Source organism: Ambystoma mexicanum, chromosome 9 (assembly GCF_040938575.1).
Source record: "Ambystoma mexicanum isolate Mex_15411 chromosome 9, UKY_AmexF1_1, whole genome shotgun sequence".
In the NCBI taxonomy this organism is placed as follows: Eukaryota; Metazoa; Chordata; class Amphibia; order Caudata; family Ambystomatidae; genus Ambystoma; species Ambystoma mexicanum.
The window spans coordinates 248,579,610-248,605,427 of record NC_090931.1 but is presented as its reverse complement, the minus strand read 5'-3'; the positions used below and the strand labels follow the sequence as shown (position 1 = coordinate 248,605,427).

Genomic DNA, 25,818 nt, shown 5'->3' with positions numbered 1-25,818 from the left:
TACTTTTAGGTGGGTATATAAGTCCTAGAGTGTCTACTGTTGGCATTTTGGGTCCTGTTTATGACTTAATTGCTGTGTGTTTTATCTACACATTTCTTTTCTTCCCACTCCTTTTTAATCATACGTACTGTACTGTTCCTATCACCAGATAGTGGTCTTGATTTTTAGTTGTGTTTTAATTGGCAATTGTTTTTATACTTGCACCTGTTTCACTGTGTTATTAAGTACTTCCTTTAACTAATGGTTATCTGCATGTGTAATTTAATTAAAGTGTATATGTTTCAGTGTACCAGTGTGGTGTGTTTTCTTTGGTTAACTGGTTGTACGAGCTGTACTTCCCTATCAGCCATTCTCTCCTTAATTTAAGCCAGACAGCACTGCCACATCTTCTACCCTTCGAGGAGTGTGGTCTTTTCTTTTGTTTTGAATACTGAAAACCTTAGATTAAATGGTTACAAAGGCCTTACGAGAGGGTTTTGCACAAATCAGCTGAACAGCAGCAAAATAAAGAAGAAATGATTCAAAATGGTTTCTCTAAAAGTAATAATGTTAACACTATGGTTGAGTATCCCTTCCGAAATATGTTTATGCTCTAATTGTACTGTCCGCAGCTGTCCTCTCGACGGCAGCAGTGTACACCAGGTTAATCCCAATTACTTGGAAGTCGTTCTGTGGCCGGCTGCCATTCAAGCCTGTTGGCGAAGACCAGCTTGGTGGGGGAGCCCTGGAGCAGCTCTAAGGTGGTTGTGTACTGATTACTAAGCAGTCTGCCTACCCTGATGTCGAGACGGAATTTCCATTTTGGGGATTCTAGGGCTACTTTTTAGATCCCCTTAAAATGTGTGTTATTTATTCCCTTTTTTATTTTCGAATCTCTGACCCATTTGTGTGGTCAGAGGGACTTCTAATGTAATCGCCTTGAAACTCTTCTTCACCTTTAAGTATGTGGTCCTTGGTCTCCCACAAGGCTATTGGGACAGAGGTGCTCTTTCTAAGCCCCCTATTTTGGTCGTAGGGTGATTGTCACCAGACGTTTGTTTTAGGGTGTAGACTGGTGGCAGCTATAATATTGTTTGGTCTTCACCATGGGTGGAATTTACTGCATTGATAGCCCAGTGTAGCTTTCCGGTCACCAGTTTAAGTCCTGCTCGAGCTCTTTTGTTTTTGGTGCCTTTCTTTGCTTCAGGGGAACCACAATGCAGGCCTAATATGGCCATTGTGCACATATGAGCTCTTTGTAGCACAGAATTGCACCCTCTATAGTGGTTCAATTGGTGCAGACCAGTTGCTGCCCTTGGGCCAGCCATTTCATATCCTCCAAGGGTGGGCTGGTGTGATTGGCTGTTTAAGGGGCCAACCAGATTGGCAGCCGCCTAATACTATGTTTTTATCTACTTAGTGTGATTGGTGGGCTGTGTGTGTGTGTGTTTGTGTGTGAGAACATATTTCTGAGGCTTGTGAATCTGCTTATGCTCTGCATAGTCCGACATCTAGTGGTAGTCGCAGAGTTTTACAAGATTTGTTTTCGAAAACAGATGTCGACAGGGCGTGTTAGTAATACTATCCCTGGTGTGACGTGTACTGTACCCATGGTCCTTCACGCGTCGAGGTCCCTCAGATTGTTTCTTTCCACCATCATGGTCGGTTGCAAGTTGTGGAGTTTCTTTCCAGGCTGATGCGTTAGACTGGTTAAAGTTTATTCGTAGACTTCTCTCTCTTTCTTTTACTGTTTGATTCGACGACCAGATGCAGTCTTTACGGGCCTCTTCAGGCCTTGGCCCTTACAATAGGGAGATCTGGGAGAGGTCTCATAAAGCACTCAATTTCATGGATTGCACTTTCTCACAACACTCTTCCCTTTTTCTCGCCTAAATGCCCTTTCCATTTATTATGAAAAAAAAACACCTAAATTTTGCCCTACATGCCATAGGAAGTTCATGTGGAAGGACACGCACTCGGTGTGAAATTGCTGCTGCCCTAGGGGCCACCCAGGTAAGCTTTGCAAGTCCTGAAAACTCAAAGACCACCGGAACAAACACTGGGCTGTCCACGCCATTCAGGCCAAAACCTCCATCGATGTGATGGGGGAAATCCAGCGAGGGCAGTATCTGTGTGCCTAGTGATGCCGAAGGTGACCAGGGTGCGTCTGAAACCCATGTGCGGGCCCTCGAATCCACTAAGGAGGCACGTGACAACCCGGCGGAAATAGCACACACACATCCAAACACACCAAGCACATGGCCGAAATTCAACGAAATCGTTGACTGTCGAAGTCCATGCTGTGTCCATGCAAAAAGCGTGTCTTCCCTGTCCTCTGGGCCATCGCTTAACGCCTTCACCGCGTGACATACCTCTCAAACTGTCATTGAAAGTCGGTTCGGACACCGCGCATAAAAAAGCCCTCCTTTCGCGTGCCGAAAAACAGGAGGCGAAAGGCGCATCGGCATCTGCCAAATATACGCAGAAAATGCAGGAACTGATTAAAAAACATGCCCCTGCAACCCTTTTAAAGACAAGCTAACAAAAAAAGAAAAATCATTGATGCCTTTGTCTTCCCAGACGTCTAGCTTTCAGGTTATGGGTTCCTCCTCCCCTATAGACACACTCACAGGGGCTATGTATCACAAAGATCAGACACCCTCCCAAAACACCCCTACCCCTTCAGGTTGTACACCGTCCTGTGAATGGACCCCTGAACAATTCAACAAAATTATGAAGAGGATGTCATGTTTGTTGACTTCATAGCCAAGCACCCAGAATAACTAACGTACCTTAGGGACGCCTCCCAGTCAGGGGCTGCAAAACATCAAACCTCGCCAAAAAGCTACATCTTGACCCACAGCGAGGCACTTCTGCACTAGGATCCCCCAGCCTGCACTTACCAAGACCTCTCTCGAGACACGTATGCAATCGATCCCTCAGGGTCGCAAGACCCCGACTCTCGAGACCAGGGAGATCTATACAGTCGGGACCAGTACTACAATGACGACGTCCATGTCATCCAGTTGCCTGATCACCTAGATCAGCTTGTAGCAGATTCATCTCTAGATAATCAGCTCCAATACAATTTACTGCTGCTGAAGGCTGCCCAACATTTCAGTATTGACACCAAAGATGCACAAGGAGACAAGGACTTTGTGGAGGATATTCTTGGCGACAAGAAGTCCGGCACTCAGTTTATCCCACTGTTACAGTCTATACAACACTTATACAGCCCTCCTTACACCTAACCTCACAAGGGCGGTTAAACCTAGAACTGAAAAGTTATTCAGGTCAGCACCCACAGACCCCCTGTGTATTAAGGGTCCGCTAAAACCTGACTCGCTAGTCACCACTACTACGATGAGGGCTGGCACTCCTCTGGTGTCGGCTGAAGTTCCGGCAGTCAGAAAAAGTATGAAATCTACACTTTCGGAAGGATGGTCGCATCCTCGGCTGCTTATCAGGCTAGGATTTCAAATAACACTACCCTCTTAGCTAGCTATGGCTGCCATAAGTGGGATGATTTGAAACATCAGGTTGAAGCGGTTTCTGAACCCCTAATATCACAACTAAGCACCATCTCAGAGGTCAAGCAGATATCTAACTGCATCTTTAAAAACAATCTTGATGCAGCAGACAATGCGGGCTGCATCATCGCAGAAGGCACACTCGTCAAGCACCATGTCTGGCTTAGACAGTCTGGTTTTAAATTAAAGACACAGGCCACCCTCCTTAACATGCCAGTGGAACCTAATTTCCTCTTTGGCAAGGCTGTCGAAGACGCCCTCAAAAGCACAAAGCAAGAGTATGATACTCTTAAATCCCACGACCAACTAACCAACAAACCCCTGCTCTCTGGCTACCCTTTACCAGTGCTGGGACTTTCTCCCAGTGCCTTGGCTTTAGGTAGGGACCCTGTGACGGACCCAGCCTTGCAGCCTTTCTTTATACACCTGGACGATGTTAACAGGCTGCAGGTGCTGGGTCAGGGTTGGGTCTGCCTGACTCCATTAGTGGGACTCTCAAGGTGTGATAGTCTGTTTTCTGTTTCCTAAGGTGATTTTCCTTGGTAATCCTTATACTCTTAGTCCCTCTCTTCTTCGTCTCAGTCCTTGGGTATTTCAATAGGGGAATGGGATTATAGGAATTATGGTGTTCTACAAAAAAGGAATAAAGATGTTGTAGATTTTTGACAGCAGAAGGGATTTGAATGTAGGGTTGTTGAAAAGTGGGTTTCAAGGAAAGAGGGCTAAAACTCATGTTGGAATTTAGGGATGGTCTTTGTTTTCCCTGATGGTTTTGCCTTTTCATTACAGATGGGTACTGGGGTATGATGGGAGTCTGTTGACAATATCCCATGACAACTGAGGGGATGTTGGGTAGGGGTGTATCGGAACGGGAGGAATGCCATGTCTCGCCCGAGGGCATGTCTCCCATAGTCCTCAAGGACCCCCTTGCCAGGTGATCCTCCCTCGCTCGTCCGCCCCCAGGGTTGGGATCCGAGAGAGATGGCCCTCCCCTGGCCACCTGAACAACGGATCCCTGAGAATGCCCTGGGAGAAACGCCTCCGGTTTCTTACACTTACCTGCCGCAGGACATTTTACCGTATCCATCGTGGGCACAGTGAGTTTTAGCCCAAATACTATAATATTATCTTACACCTGTGATTTTGTTAATTTATAAGTACTACTGCTAATGTAAATGTCTGATTACAATGTCCCACTATCTATTTTTTTTCTTCTAATGGATTGGTGCTCTCAGCTTAAATGTATCTTGGCTTCTGGTGGAACCTGGCAGTGTGTTAGAATTATAGCCCCCCTCCCCTTTTTATAGGTTCAGGGTCACACAATCCATGGCAGAGCCAGCAAGAGTACAAGGGGGCCCATCGCCCCCCCGCCTCAACCCTGCTGTGCCTCCATACCTCCCGCAGGGCTGGGATGGTGCCCAGGCAGGTTTGGCGCTGACTGAGAGCCAGCCGTGATATTACAAACACTTGCACCGTTGCTTGGCATCTACATTGCTCAACGGTGCAGTGCCAGCACACTCCAGGTATTCAAGTGCTTCCAGGGTGTGCCGATGTTGTGCACCTGGATTCTTGCCACTCACTTGGTGGTGGTGCTGTTGTGTGCCTGGCTGAACCTCTGTCCCTCTAAAGGGAAGACAGAAAAGTAGAAGACCTGAGTGGGTGATTTGTCAGGGTGATGGGAAAGTGGGTGATGGAGAGAGAGAGCGAGACACCATGAGTGCATTTGTTTGTATGGTTGGTCACTAACTCCTTTGCTAAGGCTGCTGGCACAGATGGGTTGTGTCACAGCTTCATGCATGTGATTCCGAGCAACCTTGTCTGACAGACGGGTTCTGTCAGCAGCTTCAAGCATGTGATTTAAAGTGACCATTACTGGCATAGATGGGTTGTGGCAGCAGCCTCATGCAAGCGATTTATACTGACCATTGCTGGCATAGATAGGTTGTGCATGCAATTCCATGCATGGGATTCACAGTGGCCAGTACTGGCATAGATGGTTGTCAGCAGCTTCATGCATGTGATTTACATTGACAACTTCTGGCAAACGGAGATTGTGGCAACAGCCTTGTTCATGTGATTTACAGTGAACATACTAATACTAGTATAGATGGCATGTGGCTTACAGTGACCAGTATTGGCATAGATAGGTTGTTTCATCAGCTTCTTGGATGTGGCCAGCCCTACGTATAAGGGGTGCAACAGCCTCTTCTACTCCCTAAGAAATAAAAATAGGCAGCAAAAATTCTGCCGACAAATATAGGAAAAGACACATAGGAGCCTTATGCCCTGCTTTCATATGTTTGGGCCAGTGGTACACAAAGTGCTACATGAAGAAACTATTATTATTACAGCCTGATCTGAAGGGGTAAAAACATGCCCAAGGTTGTGGAATTCCTATAGGCCCTATCCCAGGACAATTTCTTTGCTGTCAGGGACAAGACGATTTCATAAACCTATTATTCCCACAGCAAGTGGACAGTAGGTAAAGTCTGTGTATGTTTTTTGTTCTTCAAAATACTCTTAACTATTGTCTACGTGACAGCACCATGGCTACCAATCATGTGTTGGTGACTGTGCTGCATGGCTCCAGTAACTGTGTGTTGGTTGTGTTGTGTTTGGAGAATAGTATTGCTGGCTTTTATTGGGTGTGGCGAAGTGACCACATCAACCTGGAATGGTATCCCGATGTCCACAAAAGCACATGTCGGCAATAAAAGCAAAGACCATTCTTTTTGGGCTAAAGAAACCAGAAACAACATGTCCCATGATTCCCCCCTTGAGCAAAACCCAGACTGGATCCAGGGAAGGACATTTTGGACTTTAGAGGGAATGGACCATACAGAAGATGCAATAAGGACACTTGGGTCAGACAGAAGACTGGAAAATATGTCCATGATCCAGACAGCCCAAAACATGTTAACAGTCCAACAAGAAAGGGATTACATCTCCCATAATGCCTCTTTCCCAACAGAGGAAACCCCGGACGGGACTCTCAAAACTTGCTTACAGATGGGGGATCCGTAAGATATTGGAGAAAACTGGAGTAACCCACAGGGCATGTTTTCCGCCCCACCCACCGGGGACATTCGCTGCGACCACCCCTCACATATTTGACCTCTAAAGGACAACAGCAAGCCCACTCCTCACCCATACCGTTATTGGACAAATAGAGCCCCACTTCCCTCCCACACTACGAGGAACACTGGAGAGGAGAGTACGCTCTCTCTCTCAGAATTGCTTGCACAAAGAAGACTGCATCACCGGCAGTTGCAGCCTCGATTATAAGAAAGGGAAAGAATACCAGCACTGCAAAACACAAAGGAGAAACGTCATTTCCAAATACCCACCCCAGAGGAGTGTTGCCTACCCAACCTAAGAGGGGAACAAACTAGGAGTTTTTTTCAAGCCAGCCACAAACACAGACTGAAGTGGGATCCAATATGGCAGTTTCCCCATTTAAAGACCCCTTACCCCCCAATCTTAGGACTACAACATATCCAATTCCTGGAGCATGCCCAGAGCAGGGATGTGACCCCTCTGGCCAATCAGCTGGAAGCTAGTCGTTCAAACACTGAAGGCCAGCCCCCATGCAGGGTTCGAAATTTCTGAGAGCTATTTAGCTCCTGCTTCTAGCATTGGAGAGCCAGATTAGCTTGAAACCAGCCGCTACCAGGAGCTATTTTGGACTTCCCCATGCCAACTGGTACCTTACAAACATGCATATTAAGTTTGAGTATTTGAGAATGTTAATAAAGAAGAATAAGGGCATATTTAAAGATAATGGATCATACAGAATGAGCAAAAAGGTAAGGGTTGCCTTTCCTGTGTAAGTTAGCTTTGTGATTCATCGTGTACTCGTTCCTGGTTCCCCACTGGTAGCTCCTGCCTATTGGGTGATTCCGGACACCCAGAAGATGGTTTTAGCTCCTGCTCTACGAATCTTAATTTCAAACCCTGCCAGGACAAGAGTGGAAGGAAGTTTTGTGGTACAGAGAAGGTGAGTTGTAGTGTTAGCGGAAGAAAATTGCTGGAGCTGAGAGGAAGGTTGCTGCGCTGGCTGTTAGACCTGAAGTGGAAGACCGGGTTGCAGCCCTCCAGATAAGATGCGTATTGCGCCTTTTTACGTATGTAATTATAGCAAATACGTAACATTTCATTTTCCATTGCATACTATTTTCACTGTTTTTTTCAGCAAATAATGCGTCCTCTTTCCTCCACTAGATGACACTGCAGGCTGCATCATTTACACTCTGCAATGCAACTTCGGGGATTCCTTTCCAGTTGGCTGGCTAGGTAGGGGAGAACAGGGCCTTCGTCAGATGCCTGGTCCCTTTGCCTCACTTAACATATACCCAAACACAGTGCAACAATTCCCTATCTGTGACTGACAGCAGACTTTGCCCCGCATGAAGCCAGGGTCTGCTTTCAATCCTGCACACAGTCAAAAGCCATTGGCCTTTCTTTATAGCCACTGAAGTTTGAAGGTGTGCTGTGTGGCGATGGAGTTTAACTTTGTAAGTGGCCGCACCATATATCCGCACATGCATCAACTGGAACACTAGTCATCAAGAGGCCCCAGCAGCAAGATGAAACTCTCCCAAGGGGAGTCCAAGCTGTCTCATACTGTCCTCTTATCTGTCTGCCTCAGATTCCCACCAAGAAAAAGGTAGGTGTTGACTTGGGGTGCTGAGTTTATTTATACTTTTCATAGAAAGGAATGGTCTGCAATGGATAGGAATGTAATGCAATGGAAAGGCAGCCATACCCTTTGATACTATCAAACAATTTGTTCCGTTTTTAAACGTTACTTGAAGTGAGGTAAATGTATGTGCAGAGGCCAGGTACAGTCAGGGGAGAGATGTGGTGGTTCCTGGCATGAGACTCTCATGAGACTCAACAAGAGTCTCCAAACGCAGCCAAGCCGTGCTCCACACCAGGCTTTGAATAAAAGTGACAAATGTGCCCCCAGATGTATAGGGATTTATGTGCCCCTGCCATGTGCTATGTCAGTGGCGCAACAACCATTGGGCACATCAGGCTTTAGCCCATCACAATCCTGAGCTGTGTTGACTTGATCTGGTTGTCCTAAAGGGCTGTGGCCAGAAAGAACAGAACAGACACACTGCTTAGGGTTGCACTGTTAACAAAGGCCCAGAAATTATGAATGTAAAGAATTTAATTGTTAGCCACTTTTTTCGTATGCAGACATTTTTAGGCAATTTAAATTGTGATGGGGTGTTAGTACTTGTATGTCAGGGGAGTGATTGGAATGGTGGGGGGGCTGGAGACAGCTCCTTTTCAGAGCAATGCTTAAGTGTGTGGTTTCAGGCGTGAAAGGAGAGTTCATTGTAACATTGAAGCTGCACTAGAATAATCTCATTAGAATGTGTAAAGAAGTGAGATGTTCCTACACAGGTCCTCTCTTACCCCTTGCACAATCTCTGAAGTTAGTCCCTCTCCCAACATTTGAAGGGTTAATCGGGCCCCCCTGAAATGTTAGCCTAGGTGCACCCCGAGCCCTACAGATGAGAGGTGTGTCAGCCACTTTTTTGGTCAATAAAAATTGGCAAATACTCACCAAAAATTTAATTAGGAAGGAAAAATACTCCCAACAAAAAATAGGAAAAAGACATGTAGAATCTTCCCCCTTGCTTTCACCATCACAGCTCCATTGTAGTGCACATAAATTACTATTTTAACTGCCTGATTGGAAGAAGTGAACATGTATCTTTTAGGATCTGTGTGATTTATTTGCGGCAGAATTTCTGGTGTCCGCATTTAAACGTGTTTTTTTTTTTATATTATTATTATTTTTTTTTTGTTGGTCAGCTGCGGGGATGTCCCCCGCAAACCCCACTCACTATACTGTAAAGTATGGTGAGCGGGGGACCCCTCGCAGCCTTTTTTGAAATTTTGTTTTTACCGACCCCCACCAAAACATACATACCACCAAAGGTTCAAACTTTTAGTAGTTAGAACATTTGGTGGTAAGCTTTTTAGGTCTTTTGGTGTGGTCAGTAATTTTAACTCTTTAATTTTGTCCTATACCATCTTTTAATGTGCATGAATAACGAAGTGCAAAGAAATACATATAACAAAAACATTTTGATTTTTCAGATATGACATATTTGTACTTGCTTATAAAATACTCCCTTTGGGATTTGGACTTACATTTGTACTCCCTAAAAAATCATTTTACTCCCACCTTTAAAAAATAGGGAGTAAAATACTCCCAGTTCAAAATCTTATCTGTAACACTGCTAGATTGTAAAACCCAAAGAGGAAGGGACGATATGTGGGCAGATTGTTTGACCTGTAGTGAAGCTGTGTATTTAACTCCTGGAGAAGAGTGGCTAATTGTAAGATCCAGATAGTAGAGACTGATTGTATAATCTGGAGATCGGAGGAGACTGAAACGTGGACTCCAGAAATACAGAAAAGGAAGGAGATTGAAGCAGAGACAGCATGGGAGTCGAATAGGAACCTGGCTGCAGACTTAGTCATGGAAAGGGCAGTGGAAGGAAAGGTTGAGACCTTTTGAGGGAAACAACGGGAAGGTGAAGAAGATTGCTCTGACCAGTGCGGAGGCAGGGCAGAAGCTCTCCCAAGAGAATGAAAAGAGAAGAGGAAGACGTGCCCAAAGGTGGCAGAGAACGCAAGGGTAGAGAGCCTGGCCTACGAGAAATAATGGGTGTCAAGTAGGAGGAGGCGAATAAAGTTGAAGTTCCCCAGGAAAAAAACAATATACACTGTCCTTGTTAAGTGGCTGGGAACACTAACAGGCCTCAACCATCCTGACACCTTAAATATAAAGCATAAACTTGAATGTCCTTGTTGCTTCATTTGTTACAACTTGTGACAGTTGGATTGTCAAAGTTCTCCACCTTTTTAGAATTGCAATCAGTATTCTTTAAAGTTGAAATGTTGTTCCAACTGCAGTCACCCATCAAAATGCATTGGACGGAAATCCGATCTTGGATGGCCACAGCTTGAAAAGGACTGTTTTTGAAGTAAGGATGCGTTCTCTTCAATGTAAATGACTTTCAGTGGGGGTGTTTTTAATACGGGAGAAGTGGCATTAGCTCAACAAGGGAATTGGGTGGAATTAATGTAGGTGTCGTCCAGAGTGCCAAAACCATACAGCTGTCTGGAATGTTCACAGCAAATTGGCAGTGAGTCGATTATTTAGGAGGTGACAATTGGGCAATTTTATGTTTGCACATGTAAATATGCAGTTTGCATGGGGCGGTTATGCACCAACTCAGTTTTCAAATTAATTACACATGATCTGAAGTAGTTGTCATGCTAAATGCTGTGACAGAATAGTGGTAATACCATAATGTTTCCTTCATCTTTGTGCAAACCCCAGCCTTTTACTCTTTTTCAGCTTCAAGGCCAGAATACCACATTCTCAGTTTTTCCGCTATGGATCAAACCTTCAATTTGTCATTAATGCTCTGTCCCTCTTCCTCAGTCCTCCCACACCTACCAAAGTGAAGTGAGAATGAAACGGCCTAATATTCTCGGAATACCGACAGTTGCATCGCTGTCCTAGAAAGTCTGGTCTGGAAACTTGATTTTTTTAGTTTTGGTAAAAAGAAATCACTTTTTTGTTTTCCTCAGCAAGTGCTTAATTGTGCTTTTGAAGTCATATATACACACATTTTTCCCATAGTGCGCACTACCTTTTCATTTCTAGGTATAGAGCCATACACTTTGTAAGACCCAGTTTTATTTGCAGATGGTCATGCTGTGTTGTATTGTTTCTGTCTGGTGTGTGTACGAGTTATCAAGTATAAAATCTGTGTGCAAAATTTGCACTTGCCTCAAGCCTTTGGCCAATCACTCTTGGCGAGTAAAAAATTGTGTGCTGTGTGTATGTATAGAACTGAGGTGGCCAGTTACTTTTTATGGCTGGCTAGTACCTTGCAAATTGCATTTTTCCCCCTTATAAAATAGAATGTTGTGTCTGTGTGTCATATCTAATAAATGTAGGCCGCAGAGTGATAAGTAGATTTTACCGCTGAGCAAGTAGATTTATGTTGTTGTTGTATAATCCTTTATTCGACTTGTAGTCTTCAGACAGCATAAAACATACACAACATGATGTAACAATCAAAATCGAAATTTCCGCACAAAATAAAATGGTCATATCTTAAAATGAACATACATAATGTATGGCGATGTGTACTACCCTGTACATGCCTGATAATATACCTTAAACAGATAAAACACATCAGAATTGAGCTTGGATGTGCAGGTTCCATATCGTGCATTGCTACATAAAATAAGACTATCTGAAACAAATATCCCCAAATATCAGCTGCAGTGAGAATTGCCTTAATAAGCAGATAACTACTTAAGGTTTGTTCAGGTGGAGCCTCCTTAGCCAGGCCCAGTAAATGTATTTTGAGACAAAATAAACACCATCCCAATTTTGCGTTGATTTGCAGAAAGTTATGTCCTCTTTCATTGTCTGGATCTCATGCAATGTAGCAATGGCTTGAGATACATGATCCTCAAGCATCTCATACCATTGCACATAAAAATAAAATGCATCATGGACTAATCCTCAGCCCCACAGATAGGACATTTTCTGTTGGCCAAATCAACCCAAATCTTTGTGATTCTGCGGACTTTTAGGCAACCCAAACAGAACTCTATAAATATTATAATATCAAGGTAACCCTCATAACCATAGTCACCCCTGTGTATCAGATATTCAGGGTCCAGAAATAGAGATTGGCAAGGATTTTGAAGGTTGGCACATTTCTGGTAATTGACGGCCAATTTTACCCTCGTCTTGACCTTCCTTGTGATTTCCTGCGGGTCGTCTCAATATTGTCTCATGTCCAAAGAAATCAAACACTGTTTAACATGAGCCAGCCAGGGCATATCAGGGCCACCATCTAATGTCATTACATGGCCCATGGCTTTACAGTACTTGGAGAGCTGTGCGGCAGCCCAAATCCGCAGCCAATAAAAGACAGATCTGAACCCTGCCTCCTCGTCATTTGGGACCATATCACATTCAGAGTTCTTTGAGGGCACTTTTCGGAAGCATCAAGATAGTCTTCACAAATTTATTTTCAGCAGTACGCAGGGGTTTCATATTGGTGCAACTCCAGATCTCAGATCCATATAGTGCCGATGCCTTGGCCCTATAGACTTTGAATGCTGGTCTTATTGACCACCATGCCGCAAACATTTTTTTTAAGAGAGCCACTGTATTTCTCCAGGCTAGTGACGGCCTTAAGCAATTGTGGGCCTCAGCTAGTGTTGCCTGAGAGACAGGTCCCAAGTTAGTCGTACCAAGGGACCTGTTCCAGTTTCGTGATGCTGGTTCTTACATGAAGAGCTGTTTTTTTTTTCTCACCCCCGCCCCCTGTGTGGTGGGAAAAGTACCATAATCTTGGTTTTGGTGATGTTCATTTCTCAGCCAAGCTCACCACATTTATTTTCGAAGCACTGAAGAGATGCACGTAAGCCTGCCAGGGTTGTCGACGGGGGTATGACATCATCTGAGAAAGTGCAGAATCCCGTCATTCCCAAGATGGGGTATATCAAGATATTGCAGATGCAAAGAGTTCTTCAATGATGCAGTTGTTGTAAATGCAGAAAGGTAGAGGGCCAGAACACAGCCCTCGCTGACCCCTCTAGGTACATCCAGAGGTCTGGTTACATTGCCTGCTAGGCTCCAGCGTACCACCAATGTGTTGTTACTGTATAAACGTTGGAGCGGTTTCACAAGTTTGCAGGGGATATTCTTAGTCAACACCTGACATAGCCCCCTCCTGGGGATGCTATCAAAGACAGTCTTTAGGTCAACAAAGGCAACATATAGTCTTGCCTTCATCAATATCATGTACTTTTGTACAATCAAATGCAGGTGAAATCCCTGGTCCAGCGTACACAATCCGGATTGGAATCCTGCCTGCATTTGGCTTAATAAACCGTTAAGTCAACCCACGACAGTATATGTCGCAAAAGTGCCTTTACATAGATCTTCCCAGAGATCCAACAGGGATATTGAGTGGTAGTTTTCTGGCTTGTCCCTCCCCCATTTCTATATATAGGCACTATTTCTGCTGTCTGCCAGGATCTAGACACTACATTTGTTTTGAATAAGGCATTGAAGACCTTCAATAGGAATGGCCCCTATATTCTTGGTTCCCTTTTGAATAGGTCGACTGGTATTCTCCGGGCCCACTGCTTTCCCACCCGTTTGAGACCTGACGGCATTGTCAATGTAATCTAGGGAAAACTGGAGATATTGGGTCGGGCTCCTGGCTACCACTTTATCAGTGGGTTAATGTAGTGTGTAGGTGAGGCATGGTATCACAAGTATGACACTGGCACACTGGGTACAATGTGTGAAACCTTTATTGAAATGGTTGGGGTTGGACAAACTCCTACTCTCACTATAAGTAAGATGGGAGTAGTCTCGACCATCAAATAATAAATAATGCAGTCCTAGTGGAGGCTGTCAAAACAAAATGGCCGATACTAACAAAACCTAATGCCTGCCCGATCTCTTGAACAAAAAGTGTAAAAAGGAAAATGTATGCAAAAGGAAAAAACAGTGTTCAAATGAATAAATGTGGTTGAACCAGCTCTCCTCCCCATGTTAGACCTCAACGGGTTAGGTTGTCCGTGTGGGCAGGATGACGCAATCTGGCTCAGCTTCTGATGCTAAAAGCAGTTCCAACACAAGGATCGAGGCCCGCCTGGCCTTGCACATTGTAAGTCTCTTTTCTTGGGCTTCAAAAAACAGTGTTCCATCAAAACAGTTTGCAATGGTCCCCCTCTCTCTGGCTCCGACCTTGTACCACACAGTTCTCGCAGGTCCCCCTCTCCTGGGCTCAGACCTCTCAAAATTAAAGTTCAAACACAAGCAAGCAAGAGACTCCCTTCCCCAAGCTTATCTCACTTCGCGTATCCCTCTGTCGGGCTCGGGCCCCTTTCGGTTGTGCACTGGATTTTACAAAGACCTTCATAGGGCTACTTCGACTAAATGTTCACAGTTCAACTTACACTTTCCCCGCTTCTCTGGGAGTTAATCTCTTCTCTTCACTTTCGCTGTTCATACCTTATCGTTTCAAACAACTCCCTTTTCACGAAAACTTTCGAGTGGGTGACTTCCTTTGACCGAACCACTCCGTTACTCATTATCGCTGTCTTTGCAGTTGTCTTTTACTTCAAAGCTTTTTCAGAGGTCTGCCTTTCCTCGCGTTTCACTCACACGTGCGCAGCCTCCTTTTGCGATATACTGTTGTTAATTCAAAAACTGTTAACACACACCAGGCTTTCAGGTCGCTTTCCCAACTCAACGGCTGTGTGCGTCTCTTCATTTTTACGATTCAAAGTTCACGATTCAAGGTTAGTACCACAGGCTTGACATCGCTGTCCCAACTCTGCCGTTCAACCGGGAGGGTCGCTGGCATCCTTGGAACACAATGCAACCGTCACTTGCGGGATCTGGCCTTCTCCCCGTGTCTTTTGTAGCCTGTCACAGGCAACGACTTCCAGTAACGAACTCATGGGGTTTCCAACCCGCTGCTCTTGTCCTTTGGTGCGTTGCTCTGCTCCACCAGTTTTATCTTCGTCCTGGAAGCCCTACTCATTCTCGTGTTCCGTCTTGCTCAGACTGCGTCATTGGTTTCTGCCTTTTATTTGTGTGAGGAGAGCTAATTGGTATCAGATGTATGCACTTAGTCAAGTGCCTGACTTTGCCTGACCCGATTAATGGGACTTGTCCAGTACGATGGGTGTAAGTGAATGTTGTTACTCTGTCACCCTCTTCCTGAGCCCAGTGTTAGTGTAAAAAGAGGGCGGGGGGTGGTGTTGGGACCTCAGAGCATCCTAAAACAAAGGATGGGTTAGATAAACAAAATAAGGGGGAATACCGAGTCTCACCATCAGCAGCCTCACCCTTAATCCCCGAAGACCCCTCTCCCAGGTGATCATCCCGCACTGGTCCACCACCAGGGTCTGGATCCAAAGGCGATGGCCATGCCCTGGCCATCTGAGAGAGATCCCCGTGGACTAGCGGGTGAGACACCCTCTGGCTTCTCACAAATGCCAAGAGTACAGACTGCTACAACCATATTTTGCTGTATCACCTTTTAGGTCTTTGTCTGTCACTGCTTTCCAAAAGCCTCCAGAATCCCCTCGCTTAATAGCGTCCAGCATTTCCCCCCATATATTGTCCAGGAAGTCTTTTTTTCTGGTTCTTCAAGATGGTTTTGTAATTATTTATTAGTTCCTTTAAGTGGACCCTATCTAGCTCCTGGTTTGACTTAGTGTATATTGCATTGTTTTGGGGGATTCGCGGCATATGTCCCTAGAGAAACAATTGCAGACATATTGGCTTTTATCCCATTTTTCTCAAAAGTTGTGCTGCAATATTTTCCAGCACAAAACATTTATCAATCCCCCCCTTCCAAACACTGCATAATTACTTGGGGACCCTCCTTATGCTCTGTCGCTTATGCTAATTTGAGGAAATGAATAGGCCCCTCCACTGAAAACATTCACCACCCCGTCGGGGCTCACCCATGAATCATTTACAATCTTGGTGCCCCTTCAAGAGCTGTCTATATCCCCCGCCCCCGCACCATAAGTTGCCTCAGCCAGTTGTCACACTGACTGTGTTATGTTTGGCATCTGGGTGATTATTAATACTGTGTGGCTCTTCCCACCCCTTGTCTCTACATGTAATGTACCGGTCACTAGATAGTGGACCTCCAGTATAGAATGGTAGTGTTGTGTGTCTTTTATGGCAGTTTACTCTGTTTGTACATGCACTAGGTATTTTGGGTCTATGTATATTACTTACTGAACTAATAGTTATTTGTTTTTTTTTTTTTTTTTATTTATTTGTTTTTGGTTTTAAAAGAAAACCTTTACAAAAGAATAGTGCATTTCCTTAGATAAAATTACGAACGGTTCTCGGAAACCAGGGAATAACTAGATTACTGAGAGGCCAGTTATTTGTGTAACTTAATAAAGGTGTATATTTCACAGTGTTACAGTGTGGAATGTTTTCGTTGGATACATGTGTGGAATAATGGTGCATTTGTGTCAACCTCCTTGCCCACTTTGGAGTTAAGCCTAACTGCTCTTTCACTCTACCTTCCTTAAGCGAGGTTTGGCTCCTTTTTGAGTTGGGTGCACCGCTTTAAGGTTAGTGGTTGTATAACCCTCCCAGAATTGTATAAAAGCTGCCTTAACAGGCAGCCCCATGAATGTTGTGTCCTGATGGTTGTGGGGGAGTGTACCCTGCACAAAAGGAGGGTCGGGGAGTGGAGAAGGGGGGAATGCAACTAAATTCCCTGCAGCATCAGACATTGGGAAACTGGTCTCTCCAAAAGTGGCCTGCAGGCAATTTTCATGCAACCAGACAACCACTGGAAAAAACAGCATGGTGAAAACACTGATTGGGAGACTGCTGTGGTAACGTCTGATGTTTCCACAGGGAACCCAAAACAGAGCTTCCTTCATTCTAGGCACACTGAATAGTGGAAAGGCAGTACGTTTTTAATTGTCGCTAAATAGACTACTGGTCTTCATTCTGACTTTGGCATATGCTTTTCTAGAAACTGAAACATTTGTGTTAATTGCGCACTGTATCGTACGTTCTATATAGAGAAACCAGACAGGTAAAGCAAAAAAGCGAAACAAACCGGATTTCAAAAGATTTCAGCTATCCATATTGTTGAGCCAGAACTGCTTTGTTTCCATTTCCATTGACATACCTAGTTGTAGGAAGAATAATTTAACCTAATGTAATTTGGCGCTTTTGGAGGGGTCTTTATCTGGAAACTACTTTACATGGGTTGTTTGAAAGTTCTGAACAAATGTCCTTTTGGCAAGAAGTATGGTTCTGTATTCAGGGTATTGTTGACATTCAACAAGCACTTTCCTGAGGTGGTGTGTTCGTTCTTTATAAGAGTTAGATATTTGAATCCAGTGTTAAACCTCCAAAGTGTGCGAAGCTTTGCACAAGGTACGAGCCTTTACAAATCGTCAAATTTAAATGTTGTTCATTTTATTGTTGTTTATTTTGTTGTAAACTATGTACATCGAGCATGGCTCCAAAAGTCTTGATTGTTGAAAAGTGTATTTATGTATTGGGGCCTAGTTTTAATACATATGCACTCTTTGTAAGTGGTTTTGTGTTATAAAGATTGATGAAATGCTCTATCATTGGTACCAGGATTCATGTGCATTTGTGCACCTATTTTATGAAATTTGTAACTATGAATTTTAGATTGATGCCTATTTTGTAGATGTTTTATTAAAGTGATTGGTTTGTTTCTTAGCATGACTGATGTACTTATTGATAAAATGTTTTGCCAAATGACTTTCATGTCGAATCAAGGCTTGCTTTACTGAACTGTATATTATGAGCAGAGGTTTATCAATGGACGTGCACACTCGTTAATGTTTTTTCCAAAACGCAGTCATCAAGATAACGTTTTCAGCCAGTCATTTTCTATTTTCATTCACAACTGCAGCACTTTCTGCTCCCCTGATATATAATGAACACAATCTTATGTGCAAATAGACACAACGGAATGTTGGCATAGCGACTCAGTTGGAGGGATACATTTCCTAATCAGCAATATGTTTTCTTTTTCTCGATGTACCTTCACAGCAGTTAAATGGCACATTGTTTTTATCTACAAACACTCTGGGTGTTTGAATTCAGAATTTGAGAGTGTGTCAGCAAACCAGTTTGTCTTTAGGGAGTATTGGCAAGTTTTACCAGGTTTTTTCGTGAACATTTTCTCATGTGTACCAACAGTTTTAAAACGGAAGGAAATCCACGTTTCCCAGATTAATAACCACTGAGAGTCCACATTGTTCTCTTCCTTGTAATCTGTACCTCTGTCTCTTGCCATCTGTTATCACCTCCACATAATTTTCTCTCTCTCTCTACAAATGGAATGGTCAGACTGAAAGGCTGTTTCTCTCATTACTGGCTACTTGTGCCAGATTATTCGTCTGTCTGATGTTGCCTTGGTTGAGCTGTGTGATCGATGCATAGACTAATTATGGGCATGTTTTCTTCCAGTGCAGTGATGATTCATAATCATGGTATTTGCAAGCGTTGTGGTCATTATGAATTGCCATTGTCTCTTTCTCTGCCAGACTCCGATGAAACACAGTCCACAATGACGCACTGTTGGCTTTTAGGCCTCATCTCTTCCTGCAATTAATATTTCGTTGCCATAAGGTGGAGCTGGAGCAGCAATGGCAGACAGTGTAAGGACCTTCCTTCAGGACCTAGGCAGGGTAAGTGTAAGAGGGTCTGAATGCTGAAGTATGCTTCACCTGCCAGAATGCTGGGTCTGCAGGTGGTCATCTCACAGCTTTGTCCTGTGAATACTGCGGTCACACATTTGACTAAAGATTGTTCTCTGGTTACTCTGGTTTAGAAGTGTGCAACTGCAGTATGCAAAGTCTGCTAGTGCTAGGGATACATTTACAATGGGTTCAGTGGGGGTTGGGCAGCAGAAGAGAACTTGTGCGTTTCCTCCTGCTCAGAAGAGGAAATGACTTAGTGGTGACTTACCAACAATTCTCCCTCTAGTGGCTACCAGAGGCATACCATGCTCCAGAAGGATGCCCGGTGGAAGAGATAACCACTACTCCGGCTACCTCTCAATCCCTACAATTCCTGGCTACTTCTGGAGAAAGTAGTGTTGTTACCTCAAACCGCTGCCTCTGAAGGAGGATCTGAAACGTCCATTAGTGAAGGAAAGAATGTTCTGCTGTGTGGTATTGCCTCAGAACCTCCCAATAGGTTCTGTTACAGTTTGCCTCTGAATTGACATAGCATCTTCATTCAGGCAATGAAGAGCTTCCTCAAAGGATGGCACAGCATTCAATCGGAAAGAAATCTGCCTACCCTGACATCAATATATTGCACATGTGAATTGTAGTGAAGATGTTTGGGTGATAGCTTAAGTTTAGCGGGGCGTCTGTACATTGATAAATACCAAAATGCTTTAATCGAGATCAGGATTGCGCTCTCAGATTGCCCACACGTCCCTAATTCCAGTGATGTAATGCAGAAGTCAACAAAGTGTAAAGCTGCCAAAATATTTGTGTCTTGATGCATGGCATATGCTGCATTTCCTGTTGGGCAGACTTGCTGTGACTATGGGCTGCCATAAGCAGAGCTTGTGTGTCTCAATATGTCAGAGACTCTAGTGGATTGCACTGAAGCAGTGCCTATACTACAGTACCCCCTCCCTGCTTGGTGCAGCCTGACTGCTCAGCCTTGCTACCTAAAAGAGAATGGTTAAATTTAACTCTAGTTTAAAAAACTGTCTCCCCAAGTAGAGGCTATCAAAAACCCTCCTAACAACCTACAATATAATATAGGATTGTGATGGTATCTTTTTTAGAATTTTCTTGCAAAAAGAAATAAACACTAGGTATATTTGTACTATGTTTGGTAAACCAGTTTGGTGCATTTTCTATGGATAAGTGTATTGACTAATTGTACCTTTGTGTCAGCCTACTTCCCATCCCTTGAGTTAAACCTGACAGCTGTCTAACATAACCATTTTAAGAGGTTTGGCTTCCCTTTTGTGATGGGTGCTCTGCCACACCTTAAGGTTATTGTTTGTACATCCCTCAACAGAGGTTTGTGCAAAATCACCTTTATTTCAGGTCTGCTAATCGTTGTTGGCTGTTGCATGAGGGAAAACACAGAGAGCACCGTCCAGGTTGAGAAGGGAATGTATGGGCACCATTTTGGCTCCTGGTGAATAAAGATCATCCACAAAGGGGAGACTGAAACGTGACCATCAAACCTTTGCTTCCTTCTGCGCAACCCCTAATGCCAAACACTATGTTGACACCCTCTGATTTTGGATGAAATACCTTCTAAATTGAACAGAATATCAGACTCTGATTTCTTTCATCCCCCTCCTCAACTTGTAGATAAAACACCATCTGTGGCACTGGACATGAGGGTCTCACGGGGCTATGAACTGACCCCAGGTAAATGGTGACTTTTTCTCCACTTTGAGGGATCTCGTTAGCTAGGGCCCTGTATGACAACATAGTGTGCTTTGAGATGGTCTATAGACAGGGTTACTAGTATGTCAAATAACTCTTTGACAGTTCTTGATGGGAGATTAAAAAAGATGGAGGAAGTGGTGGTGGGCATTGAAGACTCATGGCTTAACACTGAGAGAATTTGTAAGCAGCACTTTCTTTTTATTTGAGTCGAGCAGCGAACTTTGGGTAGGAGGTGCTTGGATTCATAGTTGTGTTACCAATGGAGAAACTTTTATTAAGGTTGTTGATTTTATTGCTTCGCTGCTCTGCATGATCAGATATTGTGCTGTTAGGAAGAGGATTTGGGTGTTTGGCAGGACATTTTAGAACAGTACTATCTGTGGTGAATAGGATAATAGGTTATAGAGGTATGAACCTCAATTCACTCCACCTCCCTTGCCCCATCCCCTTACTCACCCTCCTATTTGGGTGACTGCGTTGGGTTCTTCTCTTCTTGTTCAGTTTATATTACACATATTTGAAAAAGTTAAAAATGAGGGTTGGATGTTGTAGGTATTTTTGGAGTAGTGGTTTTGTCCTGTACAAAAGAGATTTTACTTGATATTCTGTTTTCATTGCTGTTTTGTTATATTGTTCAATAAAATGTATTGGAGAAAGAAACTGACACACATTCGCCCCACTCCTTTCGATCCCTCTCCTTGTACATAAGTAACATAATTTCTTACATGTTGCTCCCTCTGATATCAGGGAATCAAGGACTCCATTTGGGGAATATGCACCATCTCCAAATTGGATGCTCGTATCCAGCAGAAGAGGGAGGAGCAGCGGAAGAAGAGAGCAAACAGTGCCCTTGCCCAGCGCAGAGCCCAAAGTGAAGAGAAGAAGTTGGACAAGTAAGAGCTACTGAATCCTTTTTTAAGAACATCACACTTCTACACGTCCTGTTAGCACACACACACACAATCCTACTACTTGGGGTACAGTGTGGACATGTGTATCCTGTGTAAATCAGTCAAAATGTCTGCAAGTTTTCAGCAAAAGCACATATTTGCGTATTGTGTGCAGCTTGGGGCATGCTTGGTTATCAACAGTCTAGCCTTTGCAACTTGCAATACAGCCATTCTGTTTGACTCAAATCAAACATCAACTCCTATTCTGTGCAGCCGATAGCACACAATTGCACACACACAATGTATGAATTACATCACACATGCACTTCCTGTGAATTGACAACATATAAATATATTGTAATTATAATGGGTTATTTATAATGCGCTTAATACCCAGAGGTTTCTAAGCGCGGACCCGGGGATCAAACCTGTGTTGCTCAGCGTCTTCAGCTTCCAAGACGAGCGAGTTGCCCCTAAGCTATCCTCCTGACGTCATTATACTCTTGCACCCAGTCTTACTGATTAAGTACCTACCATATACGTTTACCCCTTTTAAAAACAACAGGCAAATACTCCTTACAAATATAAATGGGGAGTAAAAATACTCCCAACAATAAATAGGATTCTGGTAGTTTATAGGATTGTGCCCCCACGTGCAAAAGTTTCACAGATATGTTCGGATCAGTAGTACCAGCAAAGCAGAAATAGAAAAGAGCTTTCATATTATTGCTGCCTGATCTGAAGATGAGCTTTAAGGTAAAAATGTATCTTGTAATTTACAGAAATACTTGAAGCAAAAAAGGATTATTTTCAAAAAGAGATCTTAGAGATTTTATATAGATTTGAAACAACTCTCATGATCCGCCAATTTCTGACTGGCCCAATACACAGGGCTTACCTGATAGCAGCGTCTGGCGTTATCGTTCAAATGTTCTGATGCCGGAGTCACTTCATCTACTGTTTCAAGGCTTCCTTCACTCTCTGCCATCTTCTCGGGTGCCTTGCTGGCCCATCACATTCTTTTTTTTCGCAGTGAATTGATTTCTGCCAACATCGCCACAGGCATCTTGACCACTAATGCGCTTACTCGTCCACTTTCTTCCTTCCCTGTGTGTACGATCTTCTGTGACGGCTCTTTTTCCGGAAAGCATGTTTTCTGAAGCTAACAATCCCAATCGGTGAATTACCCCATTAGTACTTGAGACCCTGCCACTACGTGAACTTATAACATGTGTCTTTTCTGGGTTGTAAAGTCACAGGAAGTCACCTTAGCAGTTTCTGGCTTTTAACTTGTCCCCCCCCCCCCCCAGGCATGTCAGGCCTATGCAACACATTCTGCTATGTGAAAGTGCCTATTTGTAAATTGGCAGTGGCTGCACCAAACATATTTCACTGTAGTCCTATGCCATGTTTGGGGTAGCATGCATGTCCTAGACAGATCAGCCTTTCTGATTGGAGAGACATGGGGGAATTTGGCCTCCATATCTAATGCTGGCATTAGAAATAGTAAAACATTGAATGGATTTTCAGCACATATCCACAGCCACTATATGGATATAGGAACCTCAAGCTCATTATGAGAAATCTTGTGTTCAGCATGGGACGCACTAAAGTCTGGAGGCTGAATTTGCACTTTGAATGCCTTTTTGACCTTAGCAGACCCAGCTGAACCCACAAGAGTGGACGTAGACCTCATTCTGCTAAGAAAGCCCACCTCGTTCCATGAAACAGGTGGCTGTAACAGCAATCCCGATTAAGACCTTGCTTTTCCCCCCGCAAAGGAAAGAGGTTGGTTACAAATTAAGGTACAGCTTGACGGCCGTACCCCATTACCTGCACTTGTTGGTGAACCTAGGAACTCTCCTGCTAATAGAGTCTGGACCTGATGTATCCACTCTTGATTTGATGGTTGGCCGTTTGTTCGGCTGTTCCTGGATTGCAAAGATTCTAGGCCATAAAGAACCTTGCTACTTGTACCTGCCCACTACATCTTTCTTGGTGGCTTAAAAGACTGATTGCAGCACAATGAACTGCAGCACAAAAAATAAAAAGGTGTCCAGAAACAACATCTCTGCTTACAGAGCTGCCATGAGCTTCAAAGTGCTGCACATATGGCAATATAGGATCGTCTTGTGATCAACAGGAGACTTGACACAGAAAACGTCAGATTTTAACCTTGTTTTGTTTTTGTCAAATGCCAGGGTTGGCAAAAGAACTATGAGACTATTGGGCAAGACATAGAAGAAAAAAGTGATGTAGCTATGTAGCTATGTATAACATGGCAAGGGTATAGGAGGAATACAAAAATATCCTAGTTCAAATAGGACCTATTTTTCTGATTCCAAATGTCCCTGTGCCTACTGAATCAAAGTTCAGAGCTGTATCACTCTGGAAGTTGGTTCACATGACATTTTAGAATGCCTGGCAGACTGCTTTATTGTTGAAAAAGAAAGTTCCCCATTTGGGGAACTCGCGTCTCCTGCACACTGTAATTGGCTCAATGAATGAGTCCGACTTTTTAGAGTATTTCTTCTTTCGCTTCTATGAGGGTCTTTTTTAATATTTATTATATCCATATTTCACGTGAAAGAATGATCAATGTTCAAATTCTTATGGTTTCAAATAAAACACTTTCAATTTGCTTGTTTCTTCGAATGCAGTTCTTTAATGCCCAACGCGTTTCGAGATTTATTATCTCTTCTTCAGGGGCTATCCTTTCTATGGATAATCTGTTCAAGTAAATAATAATAATAATCGGGATATTTGCTTATCTCAATAATATTCACAATCATTTGTACAATCTTTAACGGTTGTGTTAGTCAAAGATTTAGAGGTTCAAGTAAAACTCCAATATCTGGACATGCATTGTGTCATCAGAGAAAGTAATTATGCGTATCACACTTGATCATAAAACAGGGTGACCAAACAATTACTCATTTTAAATTATCCAGTCGATCTCTATTATCATCTTACACATTTATGTACTCTAATATCCAAATTTTATCCACAAATCTATGTAAAATGCTAACATGAATAGTTTACTCTTCTTTCTTTATCTAAAGTGCGCAATTTTAATGTTCTTTGTCCTTTCCATCTAGGTCATAATTCATATATATGTATATCCTGTTACGCTCCCTTTTGTCATCTTCAATGTCCATAACATTCCCTGAAAAGATTGTATAAGATATTGATACTTCATGGAAAGAACAATGGTATACTAGTCCTTTTCTAGTAGGTGAAACTACTTGCATATCCTTGCATTTTCAAATTCAAGCTTAGATAGTTATTAGCACTGACAAACTCCAGTATTCTCTTGAGGGGTAAGAAATGTGAAGTTCAACATTGTCTCTAGGATCAGTCAAGAATATGAGAAAATGTCTCATCTGTGTGATCTTTGTTATTACCTTAGTCAATGGCGCAACAGGATAGTAAATCCAATAAGGGGAGAATCCCGTCTCATATGTTAAGGATTTCATCGTAGTGCTCTAAAACAAGCATAATAGTTTTCAATTAAAGTTCCTATGCTATGTATCAAGGTCAGGAAAGGGTTTCAGTGTCTTATGGATTACCAATGTTATGGAAAATATCTCACCTAGGGTTGTTATGTAATGCAACATTCGAATTACGGGCTGCCACTCGTGTGAATGCCCACAAAATGGCTGCTATTTATATGCGCGTCATAACATGGTGCTGACGTCATCGCGTTACGTTAGACATGAATTACGTCATTAATGTAAACAATGTGCCATGTGGCAAAAAGGTGTATTACGGGCATCAAATATCTTGGATTAAATGGTAACAGATTCTAGTATGAGAAGAAGTGCAATAAATGAATGTAATCCTTTATTGAGGGCTAGAAACACTCCATAATCAAAGTGTCCAAGTACACTCGTCGTATGTGTATTTTTGCTCGCAATAAAATGTAAAATAAAGTCGTATAGTTCCCCAATGTGTAAAAGAATTTAAGTAAGGATGCTGAGTTAAAGAGGGTTAACTATCCTTGTTGAACACGTTAGTAGATCGCGGTATTATTGAAATACATGATCAGCTGGTCCTAGGTTTTAGAAACCGCTGTTGCTACATGATCTTATTGTATTTGGATAATAAACTGTTTTTTATTTGTCGTGTGTCTCTACATCTGCATAAAAGGCAGTATGTTAAGATAAGCTATCCCAACCACACCATTCTCATATTTAATTCATTTAGCAAGGGTACCTAGACTGTTCATGTTTTAAGGGTCCAGGAAGTTTCGAAGCTAGTCATATGTAATGTAGTATTCCCTACTGGTAATGTTAACAGATAGTTGTTAAATATGGTGTTATTGTCAAAAAGTTGGCACTTCTTACATGATTCTCCTCATCTGAATACATGTGATCCCA

General features: G+C 43.2%; 1 protein-coding gene across 1 annotated transcript in view; it reads left to right on the top strand.

Moving 5' to 3' along the window:
• Nucleotides 1-25,818, top strand: part of EI24 (EI24 autophagy associated transmembrane protein) — a 512,064-nt gene that overhangs the window by 57,212 nt on the left and 429,034 nt on the right. Inside the window, exons 2-3 of the mRNA XM_069614548.1 lie at nt 18,666-18,809; nt 21,297-21,442. Of these exons, the coding sequence (XP_069470649.1) occupies nt 18,768-18,809; nt 21,297-21,442 (188 nt within the window). The 5' untranslated portion in view covers nt 18,666-18,767. The remainder of the gene's footprint in view (nt 1-18,665; nt 18,810-21,296; nt 21,443-25,818) is intronic.